Consider the following 16,305-nt stretch of genomic DNA (forward strand, 5'->3'; position numbering starts at 1 on the left):
AGTGAACAAGCAGGCTGGAGGAGGAGGCGCAGATGCAAAATAAAACCTCTTGGGGGGTGAAGCTGTGGAGCAGAGAGGCAGGCAGATCCATCCCATGGCAGCAGGCTCTGTGAAGGCATAGACACAACCCCAGCATGCACTTACAGTCGGAGTGCTGAGTCCACAGCGGCTGGGGGAGGTTCTGGGAGGTAGGCTGAGGAGCTCTTGGGAGGACGCAGGGAGCAGCCTCCTCCCCCGCCCTGCCAAAGGCCAGCCGAAAGGATCCAGGCAACGGCTCCAGAGCTGGTGTGCAGAGGTTCTGTCCTGGGCCAAAGCACTGAGAGGGACAGCGTGGTCAGTCCAAGGTCACAGTCTCTTTTCACGGGAAGAGGGGAGGGCAGCTGGCAGAAGCAGCCGGTCTAGGCGCTGGGGACAGTATCCTCTCCTCCTCTGGGGATGGCTGGGGATGAAGCTGGCAGAGTTAATAAAAAAAGTCACTAGCTGGTTAGGATCAAAAATGCAAAACTGTCGGCAGGTTCCGCCGGGCTGGGGGGCGGCTCGGCGGTGGCTGGTTTGTCTACTCTGCAGATGGTACGAACGGAAGCAGGCTCCGGGGCTACTGAGCTGGAGGGTAGTGTGTTCTATCTCTCTCTCGTCGCTAAATATACAAATACTGTCCCAACAATCGTATATATTAATATATATTAGTCTCGTCTTTTTGGTTAAACTTTAGGCACTGCTTTGGAAGAAAATTGGGGTTTAAAAGTAATCATCGGATTAGCCAGCAGCTTTACCACATGCAGAGCAGGAGCAACGGGAAAGCTCCTCGGTGTCTTGGGGGGCTGGGGCAGGCAGGGAGGGGACTTTATGCCACCATCAGCTGAGGCCTCTGCAGTTCCGGGAGCTTCCTGTTTGCTTCCCATCCGCAGCTCCCGGAGAGGCTGGACAAGGCGAGTGTGAGTTCAGCGGCGTCCACGTCGCTCTGGGGACCTGATGTGTATCTGCGTCCGTAGCTGGAGGAAGAGTAGGAGGAGGAAGAGAAGGTCATGGAGAAGCCGGAGCCGGTGGCATCAACGCTCCCTCTCCTGGAGCCTGATCTAGATCCTGTTCGGGAGCCCGATCGAGAGCCAGAGGTGGAGCCAGAGCCACTGACGTTGTAGGGGCTGTAGTATCCTTTGCTGGACTGGGAGGAAGCTTCCAGCAGGCGCAGGCCTGTTCCCTCCTCCACCATGCTTCTGTCCATTGCATCCTTGTAGGAGATCTTCAGTTTCGTTTTGGGGCAGGTGAGATACTTGGAGTAGGTGTTCACGTCCCGCAGCTTTTGGGCGGTGCGCGTGTCGATTGTGCCTTTCTGCAGCGCGTCATCAAGCGAGACCCGGCCTGGCACGTCGGGCTCGATCAGCCCACCCGTCAAGTACTGGACCTCCAGGAACCGCTGGCCGGCTTCGTAGTACAGCCAGCCCTTCTTTAAGGCTTGGGCGGCCGACATTTTCGTCTTGGTTCTTGGATCCTCAAAGCCATAGAAGGCCTTCTGAGCGAGGTTGATCCTGTCCACCATGATTTTGTCAACCAGGCCCTTGTTGACTGCATCAGCAACAGAGAATTTCTCCCCAGTGCTGGGGTCGATGATGCCTCCGGTGCAGGCCTGGGACTCCAGCAGCCTCTGTCCGGTGATGTTGTCTACGAGATTGCGGTGCATGGCCTCCGTGATGGACACTTTCTCCAGGGTGTCCGTGTCCAGGATCCCGGCAATCGGACCTGTCTCCTCAGCAGGGTCACTCCAGGATGTCAGCTGAGCTCTGGCAGGGGATGGGCTTATGGGGTAGGAGGAAGAGGACCCAACAGAAGAAGATCTCGATCGGAAGCCGCTCACGTTTCCAGAGAGCATGTCTGCGAACTCGGTGATGGACAGGGTGCCGGAGCGATACTGGTCCAGGGCAGACTGATCAATCAGGCCCTTTGCAATCGCTTCGTCGATGTCATACTGTCGCCCGGACCTCCTGTCGATGATCATGGACTTGACCACCCCGTCGGAGGAGGAGATGGTGATCTCTTCCCACTCACACTCTTGCTCGGAGAGCTCCAGGTAGGTCTGGTGGTCAATGAGGCCTTTGCGATAGGCTTCATAAACTGACATCTCCTTCCCCGTCTCTGGGTCGACGATCACCACTCTGCGCTTGCGGACAGACGACTTCGACGAGGTCTTTCTCTCCCGCTTCTTCTCCTTCAGAGGGAGCAGGCACAGCCCGGTCTCCGGGTCGGTGATGCACCGCTCCATGAGCTGCAGGTAGGTCAGGTTCTCCTCGGTGTTGGGATCAAAGAAGCCCTTGGTGTCATCGCTGGGGTCCAGGAGGATCTCGTTCATTTCCTCGTCAAACAGGCCCCGCTTGTAGGCCATCTCCACGGGCAGGCGATGGCTTTCCTCTGGATCGATAATGCCTCCTGTGGCGATCTGGGCCTCTAGCAAACGGATCCCATGATCTTTCAGGATCAGGCCCTTCTTCATGGCCTGGAAGAGGGAGATCAGTTTGCCCGAGTAGGGGTCTTTGTAACCGATCACCGCCCTCTCTGCCGAAACGAGTTTGTCCTTGAACTCTGGGCCCACGATGCCCATCCGCACCGCCTCCTCCACCGTCAGTTTGAGGCCCTTGATGGGGTCAATCACGTACCCAGTGGCTGCCTGGGCCTCCAGCAGCTCAAACGCTGTGCCAGGCCGGATGATGCCTTTCTTCATGGCTTGGTACACGGAGAGCCGCTCCTTGGTGGAGTCCACGAAGACACCAGCGATGCAGCTGGTGCCCTCCAGGAACTTCTGCAGGTTTTTGGAGACTTCTTCGATGGAGGTTAAGCCCTCTTGGAGGCGCTGGGCGGTCGCTTCGTCCATGACCTGGGACCGCACCAGCTCCTCCACGCTGATCTGCTTCCTCAGGCCCCGGAAGGTCAGCTTCCTCGTGTCACACAGGGGCAGCAGCAGCTGGCCGTTGTTCTCGTCCTTCCGGCACCGCTTGAGGAGCTGTAGGTAGCTGAGCTTCTCGTCCGTGGAGGGGTCTACGTAGCTCCGGACCTCGCTGGGCTCCGACAGCCTGTCGCAAGTCTCCTTGCTGAAGAAGCCACGCTGATAGGCGACCTCCAGGGGCAGGTGGAACCCCAGGAACGGGTCGATGATGCCACCAGTGGCTAGCTGAGCGTCCAGCAGCCGGAGGGCTTCCTCGGCGGGGATCAGATCCTTCTTCATGGCCTGGAAGAGCGAGATCTTCTGCTCGCTGTACGGGTCCCTGTAGCCGGTCACGGCTCTCTCTGCGGACAGCAGCCGGTCGTGGATTTCCGGCCCCACCACGCCTTTCCTGACAGCTTCGTCTACCGTCAGCATCTCATTCTTTATGGGGTCGATCATGAAGCCAGTGGCAGCCTGGGCCTCCAGCAGGGAGCGGGCTACCTCAGGGCTGATCAGTCCTTTCTTCAGGGCCTGATAGACACTGAGCTTCTGCTTGGTGGAGGGGATGTAGATGCCAGCTATGCAGCCGGTTCCGTACAGGTATTTCCAGACGGTCTCTATCTCCAGGATCTCTCGGATGGTCTTGGAGCCCTGCTTCAGCAGGTTGTATATCTCCAGGGAGATGATCCTGGCCTCATAGAGGTCGTCGGCAGTGATCCGGCGCCGGACAAAGTCGTAGGAGGTCAGGTCCTGCTGCCGGACGATCTCTGTCTTCTCGATGATCTCAATGATGATGATGATCATGCGCTCCTTGGTCACCTGGCCGGAGCGGAACTCCTCCATCAGCCGCTTCCGCTGCTCCTCGGGGATGAGGTCTGACTGCATGATCTCCCACAGGGACATGGAGGAACCGGCCATGCTGCCCACAGGGATGCTGACCTGCGTTTCCTCAAATGCTTTCCGGGTCTCTGCCTCCGTGTACACATGGGTCGTTTCCACCATGGTGGGCTTCTCCGGCTGCTTCAGGGGCAGGAGGTACAGGCCGGTCTCGGGGTCCTCGATGCACCTCTCCTTTAGCTGCAGGTAGGTGAGGTTCTCCTGTGTGTTGGGGTCGAAGAAGCCCTTGGTGTCGTCGCTGGGGTCAGAGAGGATCCGGTTCATCTCTTGGTCGAAGTAGCCCCGCTTGTAAGCCACCTCCACGGGGAGGCGGTGACTGTGCACGGGGTCGATGATGCCGCCGGTGGCGACCTGGGCCTCCAGCAGGCGGATGCCGTGCTCCTTGAGGATCAGCCCCTTCTTCATGGCTTCGAAGAGGGAGATGGTGTTCCCGGAGTAGGGGTCCTTATACCCAGTGACGGCCTTCTCCGCGGAGAGCAGCTTCTCATGGAGCTCCGGCCCAATGAGACCAGCTTTCACAGCCTCATTGACACACAGCTTTTGGTTCCTTTCGGGGTCGACCATGAACCCACTGGCTGCCTGAGCTTCCAACAGGGTGACAGCAGTGCTTGGCCTCAGCTGGTTTCTCTTCATGGCCTCGTAGAGGTTCAGTTTCTCCTTCGTGTCTTCCACGTAGATGCCAGCGATGCAGTCGCTGCCCCGCAGGAACCTCTTTACAGAGTCCGTCTCAGAGAGGTCTTTCACCGTCTTCTTGCCTTCCTTGAGCTGCTCGTACTGGGCCTTGCTAAGGACCCTAGACTCCAGCAGCTCGCTAGCAGGCACAGGTGCTCGGAGGCCGCTGAACATCAGCTTCTCCTGCTTCTTGGTCTCCGTTTCCTCGATGATGGTGATCATTATCTTGATGATCTTCTCAATGGTGACCTTGCCGGTCTTGTATTGTCGCAGCAGCTCCCTCCTTTGCTCCTCGGTGAAATACTCAGAGTGGATCAGCTCCCAGATTGTCACTGTCCTGCCCTTCAGGCTGCCAGCTGGCACCTCCAGGGTGGCCTTGTCCAGGGACTCCTTCGCCTGGCTGTCAGTGTAGACCTCCTCTTGCTGTGACCGGATGGCCTGGTCTGAGAGGGGCAGCAGGGAGAGGCCGGTCTGCTTGTCCAGTTGGCATTTCTTCTGCAGCTGGGCGTAGGTGAGGTTCTCCTGAGTGTTGGGGTTGTAGAAGGCCTTGGTGTCGTCGCTGGGAGTGGATAGGGCCTTGCTTGTCTCCTCATCGAAGTAGCCCCGCTTACAGGCAACATCGAGCGGCAGGCGGTGGCTGTTCACAGGGTCAACTATGCCACCGGTGGCCAGCTGGACATCCAGCAGGCGGAGCCCGGTGTCACTGGGGATCAGGCCTTTCCTAAGGGCTTGGAACAGGGAGACAGTCTGCCCGGTGTATGGGTCTTTGTAGCCAGTCACAGCCTTCTCTGCAGACAGCAGCTTCTCATGGAACTCTGGCCCGACAGTTCCAGCTCTCACGGCCTCGTCCACCGAGAGCGTCTCGTTCCGAACGGGATCAATGATGTACCCCGTGCCTGCCTGGGCCTCCAGCAGCGGCAGGGCAGCTTCTGGCTTCAACAGGTTTTTCTTCAGGGCGTCATAGAGCGCGAACTTCTGCCCCGTCGACTCCACCAGGACGCCAGCAATGGTGTCGGTGCCCTTCAGATACCTCTTTACGGCGTCTGCATCAGCCACGTCCTTCACAGACTTCTTGCCCTGGTGCAGCTGGTTGTAGAGATCTTTGTCAATGATTTTGCTCTCCAGCAGCTCGGCGGCAGGGACAGCCGCGCGGAGCCCTTCAAAGCACAGCTGGCTCTTCTTCTCACTCTCTTCCATTACGGTGATGACGATCTTGATGATCTTCTCCACGGTGATCTTGCCAGTCTTGTACTGCCGGAGCAGGTCTCGCCTCTGCTCCTCGGTAAAGTATTCCGAGTTGATGATCTCCCAGATGGTCACGGTCTTTCCTTTGAACGTGCCGAAGGGGGCAGACACCGTGGCCTTCTTGAAAACATCTTTGGCCTCTTGATCCGTGTAGGCCAGGTCCCCTCCTTTGGCTGCTCTGTCAGTGAGCGGCAAGAGGAAGAGTCCAGTCTCAGGGTCTGTCACGCATCTCTCCATCAGCTGCAGGTAGGTGAGATTCTCATGCGTGTTGGGGTCGAAGAAGCCCTTGGTGTCGTCTGTGGGGTCTGACAGGGTCTGGTTCATCTCTTCGTCGAAGTAGCCCCGCTTGTAGGCCACTTCCAAGGGCAGGCGGTGGCTGTGCACGGGGTCGATGATGCCGCCGGTGGCGATCTGGGCCTCCAGCAGGCGGATGCCGTGGTCTTGGACAATGAGGTCTTTTGTCATGGCTTGGAAGAGGGAGATCTTGTCTCCGGTGTAGGGGTCTCTGTACCCAGTCACCGCCCTCTCGGCAGACAGCATTTTATTGTGCAGCTCTGGTCCAATTACTCCTTCTTTCACAGCCTCGTTTACAGAGAGCCTCTTGTTTCTCACTGGGTCAATTATGAAGCCAGAGGCAGCTTGTGCTTCCAGGAGGATGAGTGCCGTGCCTGGGCTCAGCAGCTGTTTCTTCATGGCCTTGTAGATGCTCATCTTCTCGTTGGTGGGTTTAATGAGCAAGCCAGCGATGCTGCTCCGGCCCTGCAGGTATTTCCTGAGGTCATCCCTCTGCGCGAGCTCGGTCACAGTCACCGTCCCTTTCACCAACTTGTCTAAGATCTCTTTACCCAGGATGCCGGCCTCAATCAGCTTCTCTGCAGACACCTTCTGCCGGATGCCATCAAAGGCAAACTCCGGCTCCCCGTTCTGAGCCAGGCCATCCACGGCGTCTCTGCCATTGGGCACCGCTTTGGTCGGAGTCAGCTGGGTCGGCAAAATCACTGCATCCTCGGGAATGTCGTCTGTTTGGATCATGATCTCTCGGGTCTGGGCCAGCGCAGCCCTATGTTCCTCTTGCAGCTGTGCCAGTTTCTCCCTTAGCTTCTGGTTTTCCTCGGCAAGGAGTTTCTCTTGCTGCTGCCGCTGCTTTTCCAGCTGCTGTAGCTCCTCCTGCTGACGCTGGACATTTTTCTCCGCCTCTTTCTGCTTCTTCTTTGCATCGTCCAAGGTGGCCTTCAGCTGCTGTTTCTCCTGCTCCATCTGCTTCTGCTGCCGCTCCTGCTCTGCCTTCAGGTTCTCTGCTTTGTTCATCTCATCTTTGAAGAGTTTCTCCAGCTTAGCTTTCTCTTCCTCAATGAACCTCTCTTTCTGAAGCAGGCTATCCTTCTCCGTTAAGAAGCTCTGCTGGAGTATCTGAGTCTCCTGACGGAGCTGTTCCTGCTGAGCCGTCTGGATCTGCAGCAGGGAAACAAAGGAACGTCTCTTAGACCAAAGCCCACTTAACCCCAAACAGAGAGCGCAAAAGCCTGGTGCAGACAGGGACAACCATTCGTGGGAGGGCGCTAGCAGGAGAACACTTGGGGTATAGCAGCAAGTCGTATTACGGGCTAGTACCTTGGGCTTATGTTAGCAGGTACACGGGCCGGCCCCCTGCGGTGCATTAGTGTTAACGGGGTGGGGTGGGAAGAGGAGGAGGAGTTTGGGCATTACTGCACGCTCGACGGGATTAAAGAAGCAGGAGAGGGACACTGTTCTTCTGTCGGGGTCAAGAAAGCTAGTCATGCCCCGTTGTGCATCCCAAGGAGCAGGGTCCATGTCCATAATGGCCAAGGACCTTAGAGTCACCGTCTGTGCCTGGCGCTAAGGGAGTGGACACGCTGTGCCTCCAGGAGAACGGCACAACATGTGCATGGAGGATGGACTCTGCCCACCCCAGTAACAGACGAGCAACCTCTGTTGGGGGCGTGAGGCAAAGCTGCTCAAATACACGCCCGGATCGATTACAGGTCACACTGCAGCTGGAGCCTTAGCACTGCACACGCATGTGAGCTGTGTGCGTGTGCTCACGGGAACTGCAGGAGCGGGTCTGTGGAGCAGAGACTTGGCCCCTTGGGTGAGGTTTTCTAGAGCACTCCAGTGACCCGGGAGCACGAGTCCCCCGAGAGCCGATGGCACTTGTGCTGCTACACCATGGAGGTGCTTTTGAAAATCCTCCCCTTGTCTGTGCCCGTGTCCCCTCGGACACTGCACCCGTAACTACCCTGGGGGCTGGGCTGAGACCAGTCTGCAGACAGCCCAGGTGGGGGATGGAGGATTGTCGGGTACTAAGGGAACTGTGGACCCTGGCTGGCATTTTGTGGGGGCAGTCAGCTGTCTGAGCAGAGGAGCTCCGCGCTGGCTGTCCCAAGGCTGCCGTTCTGCATGGTGAGGACACTAAGGGAAGGGTGTCCCCCAGCATGAACATGACAGCGAGGGGGAACAGGAAAATCAATACCTCTTCTGATCTCTGCTGCAGCAGCTCCGCCTCCCGCTTCAGCTTCTCCTTCTCCCTCTCCAGCTCAGCGATCGCTCTCTTCAGATTCTCCGCGTCCCTGTCGCTCTGCTGCCTCTGGATCTCCAGCGTGTGGACCAGCGTCATCTTCTCCTGGGTGGTCAGCTCCGTCTTGTGCAGCTTCTCGCTGATCTCCTCCGCCTGCTTCTTGAACCGCTTCGCGTCCTCCTCAGCCTTGGCCTGGGCCATGCTCATCTCGGTCACATGCAGCTTGAGGCGCTCGGCCTCGGCCATGATCTCCAGCTGCCGCTTGCGCTCAACCTCCAGGAGTTTCTGGAAGCCCTCGGTCTCCTCAGTCAGGCGCTGCTGCATCTGCTCTTTGTCCTCCTGGAGCTTCTTGGCGTGCTCCTGTGCTAGGTCCTTCTGCCTCTGCAGCATCTCGGCCTCCGCCTTCAGCCGCGTGGCCTCCTGCACGGCCTGCATCTTCTCCTTCAGCATCTTCTCCGCCAGCGCCCGCTGCTGCGCCAGGTCGTCCTCCGCCAGCTTCCGCATGCGGGCGGCCTCCTGCGCCTCCACGCTCAGGCGAGCGGCCTCCTCCGCCACGAGCTTCATCTTCTCGGCCTCCTCCACCAGGAACTTCTGGGTGTTGTCCTTGTCCTTCAGGATCAGCACCTTGTTCTCCTCCTCGATCCGGGTCTTCAGTTTGATCAGCTCCTCCATCTGGATCTTCACCTTGAAGAGCTCTTCCTCCACCTGGGCCTTCTGCCTCATGGCGTCCGTCACCTCCTCCTTCAGCCGCTGCAGCTCCTCGTCCAGGATACTCTTCTGGTGGTCCGTCTCCTCCAGCTGCAGCTTGACCTTGGTCAGCTCCTGCTCCACCTGGGCCTTCTGCCTCAGCGTCTGCTCCGCAAACTTCTTGTGCTTCTCCATGTCGGCGTCAGCCAGCTGCTTTTGCTTCAGAGCTGCCTGCTCGGCTTGGGCCCGCTTCGCCGCCTCCAGCTCGGCCTCCTTCCGGAGCTTCTCCGCGTCCTCCTGGGCTCGGGCTTTGGCCTGCGCCTCCTCCTCAGCTCGCTGCTTCAGACGCTCCGCCTCCTCCACCTGCTGCCGGGACAGGGCCGCATCCTGCTCAGCCTTGACACGAGCAAACTCTGCCTCCTCCGCCGCTTTCTTGGCCTTCTCGGCCTCTTCCCTCAGCTTGTCCAGGATGTTCTGTTCCTGGCGCCGCGTCTGCAGCAGCTCCTGCTCCTTCTGCTGCACAGTAGCCAGGTGGGCCTTCTCCTCGGCCTGAATCCTCTTCTGAGCGGCTTCCTGGGCCAGCTGGATCTGCCTTTCCGACTCCTTCTCCGCCAGCTCCTTCTGCCTCTTGGCCTCCTCCACCTTGGCTTTCAGGCGCTCCACCTCGTCCAGGGCCACCTTGCGCTGCCGGGCGGCTTCCTGCTCCGCAGCCAAGATCTTCTTCACCTTCTCCTCGGCCTCCCTGCGGCGGTTCTCCTCCTCCAAGGCCAGCTGCCGCTGCTTCTCAGCCTCCTGCTCGGCCTTCTCCTTGCTGCGCTGGATCTCCTCCGCGCTGCTCTTGATCCGGCTCAGCTCCAGCTCCAGGTCCGTCTTGCCCGCCGACGCCTTCTCAAAGTTGATCTTGAGAATGCGGATCTCCTCCTCGATGATGCGCCGCTGCTTCAGCGTATCATCCACAATGCCCTTCTGCCGCTCCAGCTCGGTGTGAGAGGACTTCTTCAGCAGGGTGATCTTCTCCTCAATGTCTTGCTTGTGCTGGGCGGCCTGCTCCTCCAGCAGCTTGCGCTGGTAGGCCTCGTCCTCCGCCAGCCGCCTCAGCCGCTCGTTCTCCGCCTCCTTCTCCTTCAGGGCGATCTCTGCCTCCGTCTTCAGCCGGGAGGCCTCACTGATGGCGGCCAGTTTCTCCTTCAGGATCCTCTCGGCCTCGGCTCGCTGCCGGGCCGCCTCCTCCTCGGCCAGCTGCCGCTGCCGCTTGGCCTCCTCCGACAGCGCGCGCAGCCGAGCCGCCTCCTCGGCCAGCTCCCGTAGCTTGCTGGCCTCGGCTTCCAGCTTCTGCTTGGACTTCTCGCTGGTGGAACGGGAATCCTCCTCCGCCTTGGCCTTGCTCTGCAGGAGGATCTCCATCTCGGCACGCAGCTTGGCCAGCTCCTCCTCCACCTCCTTCCTCTTATGAATGGCCTCGCTGATCTCGTTCTTCAGGCGGAAGAGCTCCTCCTCCAGCAGCAGGCGTTGCTGCTCCCGGTTCTCCATCTCCGCCTTCAGCCGGATCAACTCCTGCTCAGCCGAGAACTTCTGCTGGGCGGTGCCCTCTGCCAGCTTCCTCTGCTTCTCCAACTCCTCCTCAGCCAGCTCCTTCTGCCGCAGGGCAGACTCCTCCATCTTCGCCCGCTTCCTGGCCTCCCTCTCCGCATCCTCCTTCTGCTTCTCAGCCTCCTCCTGAGCCAGGGTCTTCTTGTGCGCCACCTCCTCTGCCTGCAGCCGGAGGCGCAGGGCCTCGTTCGCCTTCTGCCGCCACTTCTCCAGCTCCTTCTCGGCCTCCTCCCTGGATTTCTCGGCCTCCAGCTGCTGCTTCTTCAGGCGCTCTGCCTCCTCCTGCAGGTGGGTGACTGTGATGTGCTCCTGCTTCAGGGACATCTCCAGCTGGGCTGTCTTCTCGGCGAAGGACAGGCGCTTGCTGTGCAGCTCGGTCTCCGCGCTCTTCTGCGCCATTTCCTGAGCCACCTGGATCTGCCGCTCCTTCTCCAGCTCAGCCTGTTTCATCCTCCTCTCTGCCTCCTCCGCCTGCATGCGCAGCTTCTCCAGGTCCTCCATCGCCTTCTGTTTCTCCCGGGCCGCGTTCTTCTCTGCCTGTACCTTGCGGTTCAGCTCCTCCTCCGCCTCCCGCTTCTTCTGCGTCTCATCCTTCACCTGCTTGCGCAGGCGCTCGGCCTCCTCCTGGGCCAGCTTCTTCTGCCGCTCGGCCTCCTCGGCCCGGGCCCGCAGCTCCCGCAGCTCAGTCTCCGCGCTGGACTTCTGCTTCTCGGAGGTCTCGAGCTGCAGGCGGATGATGTGGATCTCCTCCTCCACCTTCCTGCGGCTGTACTCCACCTCCTCGATCAGCTTGTCCTTGGATTTGATCTGGGTGTCCGAGTTCTGCTTCAGCTGCATCAGTTCCTGCTGGATGTTCTGCTTCTGCTGTTCGGCGTCCACAGCCACCACCTCCCTCTTGGAGACCTCCTCGTGCATGCGGCGCTGCAGCTCCTGCGCCTCCTTCTCAGCCTGCGCTTTGGCTTTGGCGTGCGCCTCGGCCAGCTGCTTCTGCTTCTCCAGCTGGGCCTCCACCTCCTCCAGCCGCTTCCTCTCCTGCTCCTTCAGCTTCTCCGCGGCTCTCTGGAGGGGGAAGAGTGCAGAGAAAACAAAAGGGAGAAGACGAAATCACAACGAAAAACATGGAACCAGCAGCACACACATGCCCAAGGTGAGATGGTCCGGGGCAGGGGGTGGAGGATGTGGCATGGGGATGGCCTGGAGCCCCCGGCTCTCCCCGTGACTAGAGGTGGCAATGCTGGCTTCTGGAAGACGTATGGCAGACAGAGAGGGGACACGGCACTGCTATATCTCACTTAGTACAGCGCGGGGAGGCGGGTGACAGACCGTGACACAGCAAGCAGGACGGCTGTGCGGGAAGCAGGGTGACCAACAAAGCAGGAGCAAACAATGGAGCACGAGCGAAGCCCACAGCAAATGAAGACAGGAAGCTAGCGGCTTGCACACCTTCACCATGCCCACTGCAGGCCTTTCCCCTGGCAGCCACAAGGGGAGCCTTCTCCCTCTGGAGGCCCCAGCACAAAAGCAACAGCTGCGGAAAAGTACAGTCGACCCGGGGGCGAGTGAGGAACCCAGTCGGGCTGCAGAGCCGGGAGTGCTGGGAGAGAGCGTGGGAGATACGGGCAGCAGAGAGAGAAGGGAGACCGGCAGAGGGCAACAGAGGCACAGGGTAACCCTTTCCTCACCAGGACAGAACAGTCTGTGGAGAGAGCTTTGAGTTCTACCCGGGGCTGCCCCACTCCCAACAGCCCAGGCAAGCTGGCCGCGTAGAGTGGGAAGGCGACCTGAAAGGGCGCAGGCAAACGCTGCCTTTTCCAGCAGTAGGGACATCCGGGAGCGGATTTACAGCTGCCAGTTCTCCCCGGGGCTCTCTTGGGGGGAGGGAGAGGGAAGCAGCGACCTGCCCGGCAGCAGGGCTGATCCGGAGGGCTGAGGGTGAGCAGGGTGACATCTGCACCCTGCAAAGCTCTGACCAAGGGCCTGGAGCTTCCAGAGCCAGGGGGCCCTGCTGAGCTCAGGCCCCACCCTCGTCTCGGGAAGGGCTGGGCTCCCTGTTTGCCTGGACTCTAGTGAGGTCTCCATTAGTTCCCCCATTTGCCCCACCCCGATGGCCTGGTGGATCGGGAGAAGGACCCGGGGCAGGTCCTGCAGGGGCAGAGGAGAGGCAGGAGGTGCAGTGAGCAGGTGCTGGGAGCAGGCTGCTTGTGGCCATGTGGTGAGGCGGAGAGAGGGAGGCTGAGGAGGGGCATGCACAGAGGGGAGTACCTGGTGCAGAAATCCCAGAGTCATCCTGGTTTTTTACCCTCCATTAGATCCCAACCAACACAAACATCCCCCAAGACAAAGCACCGGCCCAGCGGCTCCTCTTCCCAGGGCGGAAATGAAGAATTAGAGAGGTTACAGCAGAGAACACACGAGGAGCCGAGAACCCGCGGCAGGACGAGCTCCATGCTCACACAGACGCTGACTGTACTAAGTGTATCTGGGAAGTGCCCTCCTAACAGCCGACCGAGCAGAGCCCTGCAGACCCTGGCCAGCGCCGGGGCAGGGCTGACGCAGCAGAGCCCTTGGTGAGGATCAATTTGCTGTACCCAGAGCCAGCCCCCAGATCAGCACAGGGTTAGAGGCCTGGGCTGGGCGTTAGTGATGCGGGACCATGTTCCTTGTTGTTATGGAAGGAGTGAGACCAACGCAGCTAGATGCACGCCAGGCCCTGGGACGCCCCCGCCCCCCGCTCTCCTACCTCCTCCTCCTCCAGCCGCCGCAGGGTCTCGCTGATGAACTTAATGTACTGGCTGGTGAGAGTGGTCAGCTCGCTGTACTGCGTCCGCAGGTCCACGTACTGCAGCCAGGAAACACAGGTCAGCAGACGAGTTCGCAGTGCAACCCCCTCCCACAGGCTCCTTGGCATCAGACACCAGGGACTGACCCAGACTTGGCCCCCTTGTGCACCACCCGTGCCAGTCCCCAGGCCGTACCCAGAGGAGGGCTGCAGCCGTCAGCCCAGGTCCAGAGGCAGCTCCTCCAGGCTGCCACAGCACCACAGACCCAGCTGCCCACGCTCTGCCCTGCACTGGCCCTTGCTGCTCCCAGGAGCCCCCCAAGCCGGGCGTGCCCCCCTTACCTCCTGGATCACGCTGTCAGACGCAGACTGCACTTTGGGTTTCTTGGCTGGGGAAGCCACGGGTTCCACCTGGGCCTTGTACGTCACCAACTGCAGCTCATAATCCTGGGGAAGAAGAGCCCGCGTCAGAGACTGGCAGAGATCCAGGAGCCAGCGACCCCCTCCACAGGCTCTGCGGGATCCCAGCCTGCACCCCCCAGCCTGGGGCTCTGCTAGGGAGAAACCCCGTCTCCTGGGACACACAAGTACCCTGGCTCCCGCTCAGCCACCGGGCCCTGATGGGAGTGAACTATGGTGCGATTGGAATAACAGAGACTTGGTGGGATAACTCACATGACTGGAGTACTGTCATGGATGGATATAAACTGTTCAGGAAGGACAGGCAGGGCAGAAAAGGTGGAGGAGTTGCGTTGTATGTAGTATGGAGTATGGAGTATGACTGCTCAGAGCTCCGGTATGAAACTGCAGAAAAACCTGAGAGTCTCTGGATAAAGTTGAGAAGTGTGAGCAACAAGGGTGATGTCGTGGTTGGAGTCTGCTATAGACCACCAGACCAGGGGGATGAGGTGGACGAGGCTTTCTTCCAGCAACTAGCAGAAGTTGCTAGATCGCAGACCCTGGTTCTCATGGGAGACTTTAATCACCCTGATATCTGCTGGGAGAGCAATACAGCGGTGCACAGACAATCCAGGAAGTTTTTGGAAAGCGTAGGGGACAATTTCCTGGTGCAAGTGCTGGAGGAACCAACTAGGGGCAGAGCTTTTCTTGACCTGCTGCTCACAAACAGGGAAGAACTAGTAGGGGAAGCAAAAGTGGATGGGAACCTGGGAGGCAGTGACTATGAGATGGTCGAGTTCAGGATCCTGACACAAAGAAGAAAGGAGAGCAGCAGAATACGGACCCTGGACTTCAGAAAAGCAGACTTTGACTCCCTCAGGGAACAGATGGGCAGGATCCCCTGGGAGAATAACATGAAGGGCAAAGGGGTCCAGGAGAGCTGGCTGTATTTTAAAGAATCTTTATTGCGGTTGCAGGAACAAACCATCCCGATGTGTAGAAAGAATAGTAAATATGGCAGGCGACCAGCTTGGCTTAACAGTGAAATCCTTGCTGATCTTAAACGCAAAAAAGAAGCTTACAAGAAGTGGAAGATTGGACAAATGACCAGGGAGGAGTATAAAAATATTGCTCAGGCATGCAGGAGTGAAATCAGGAAGGCCAAATCACACTTGGAGTTGCAGCTAGCAAGAGATGTTAAGAGTAACAAGAAGGGTTTCTTCAGGTATGTTAGCAACAAGAAGAAAGTCAAGGAAAGTGTGGGCCCCTTACTGAATGAGGGAGGCAACCTAGTGACAGAGGACGTGGAAAAAGCTAATGTACTCAATGATTTTTTTGCCTCTGTCTTCACGCACAAGGTCAGCTCCCAGACTGCTGGACTGGGCAGCACAGTATGGGGAGGAGGTGACCAGCCCTCTGTGGAGAAAGAAGTGGTTCGGGACTATTTAGAAAAGCTGGACGTGCACAAGTCCATGGGGCCGGATGCGCTGCATCCGAGGGTGCTAAAGGAGTTGGCGGGTGAGATTGCAGAGCCATTAGCCATTATTTTTGAAAACTCATGGCGATCGGGGGAGGTCCCAGATGACTGGAAAAAGGCTAATGTAGTGCCCATCTTTAAAAAAGGGAAGAAGGAGGATCCGGGGAACTACAGGCCAGTCAGCCTCACCTCAGTCCCTGGAAAAATCATGGAGCAGGTCCTCAAGGAATCCATTATGAAACACTTAGAGGAGACGAAAGTGATCAGGAACAGTCAGCATGGATTCACCAAGGGGAAGTCGTGCCTGACTAACCTAATTGCCTTCTATGATGAGATAACTGGCTCTGTGGATGAGGGGAAAGCAGTGGATGTGTTATTCCTTGACTTTAGCAAAGCTTTTGATCCGGTCTCCCACAGTATTCTTGCCGCCAAGTTAAAGAAGTATGGGCTGGATGAATGGACTGTAAGGCGGATAGAAAGCTGGTTAGATCGTCGGGCTCAACGGGTAGTGATCAATGGCTCCATGTCTAGTTGGCAGCCGGTTTCAAGCGGAGTGCCCCAAGGGTCGGTCCTGGGGCCGGTTTTGTTTAATATCTTTATTAATGATCTGGAGGATGGCGTGGACTGCACTCTCAGCAAGTTTGCAGATGACACTAAACTGGGAGGCGTGGTAGATACAGTAGAGGGTAGGGATCGGATACAGAGGGACCTAGACAAATTAGAGGATTGGGCCAAAAGAAACCTGATGAGGTTCAACAAGGACAAGTGCAGAGTCCTGCACTTAGGAAGGAAGAATCCCATTCACTGTTACAGACTAGGGACCGAATGGCTAGGAAGCAGTTCTGCAGAAAAGGACCTAGGGGTTATAGTGGACGAGAAGCTGGATATGAGTCAACAGTGTGCTCTTGTTGCCAAGAAGGCTAATGGCATTTTGGGCTGTATAAGTAGGGGCATTGCCAGCAGATCGAGGGACGTGATCGTTCCCCTTTATTCGACATTGGTGAGGCCTCATCTGGAGTACTGTGTCCAGTTTTGGGCCCCACATGACAAGAAGGATGTGGAAAAATTGGAAAGAGTCCAGCGGAGGGCAACAAAAATGATTAGGGGGC

General features: G+C 58.3%; 1 protein-coding gene across 15 annotated transcripts in view; it reads right to left on the minus strand.

Annotated features, from left to right (window-relative positions):
• Positions 1 to 16,305, minus strand: part of PLEC (plectin) — a 124,784-nt gene that overhangs the window by 692 nt on the left and 107,787 nt on the right. For all 15 annotated transcript variants that reach the window (XM_054018943.1, XM_054018942.1, XM_054018945.1 and 12 more), the window contains 4 exons: positions 13,663 to 13,767; positions 13,282 to 13,380; positions 8,220 to 11,600; positions 145 to 7,180 (listed from right to left, as the gene is read on the minus strand). In XM_054018943.1, the coding sequence (XP_053874918.1) occupies positions 845 to 7,180; positions 8,220 to 11,600; positions 13,282 to 13,380; positions 13,663 to 13,767 (9,921 nt within the window). In that variant the 3' untranslated portion in view covers positions 145 to 844. The remainder of the gene's footprint in view (positions 1 to 144; positions 7,181 to 8,219; positions 11,601 to 13,281; positions 13,381 to 13,662; positions 13,768 to 16,305) is intronic.

This window comes from Malaclemys terrapin, chromosome 2 (assembly GCF_027887155.1).
Source record: "Malaclemys terrapin pileata isolate rMalTer1 chromosome 2, rMalTer1.hap1, whole genome shotgun sequence".
NCBI lineage: Eukaryota > Metazoa > Chordata > Testudines > Emydidae > Malaclemys > Malaclemys terrapin.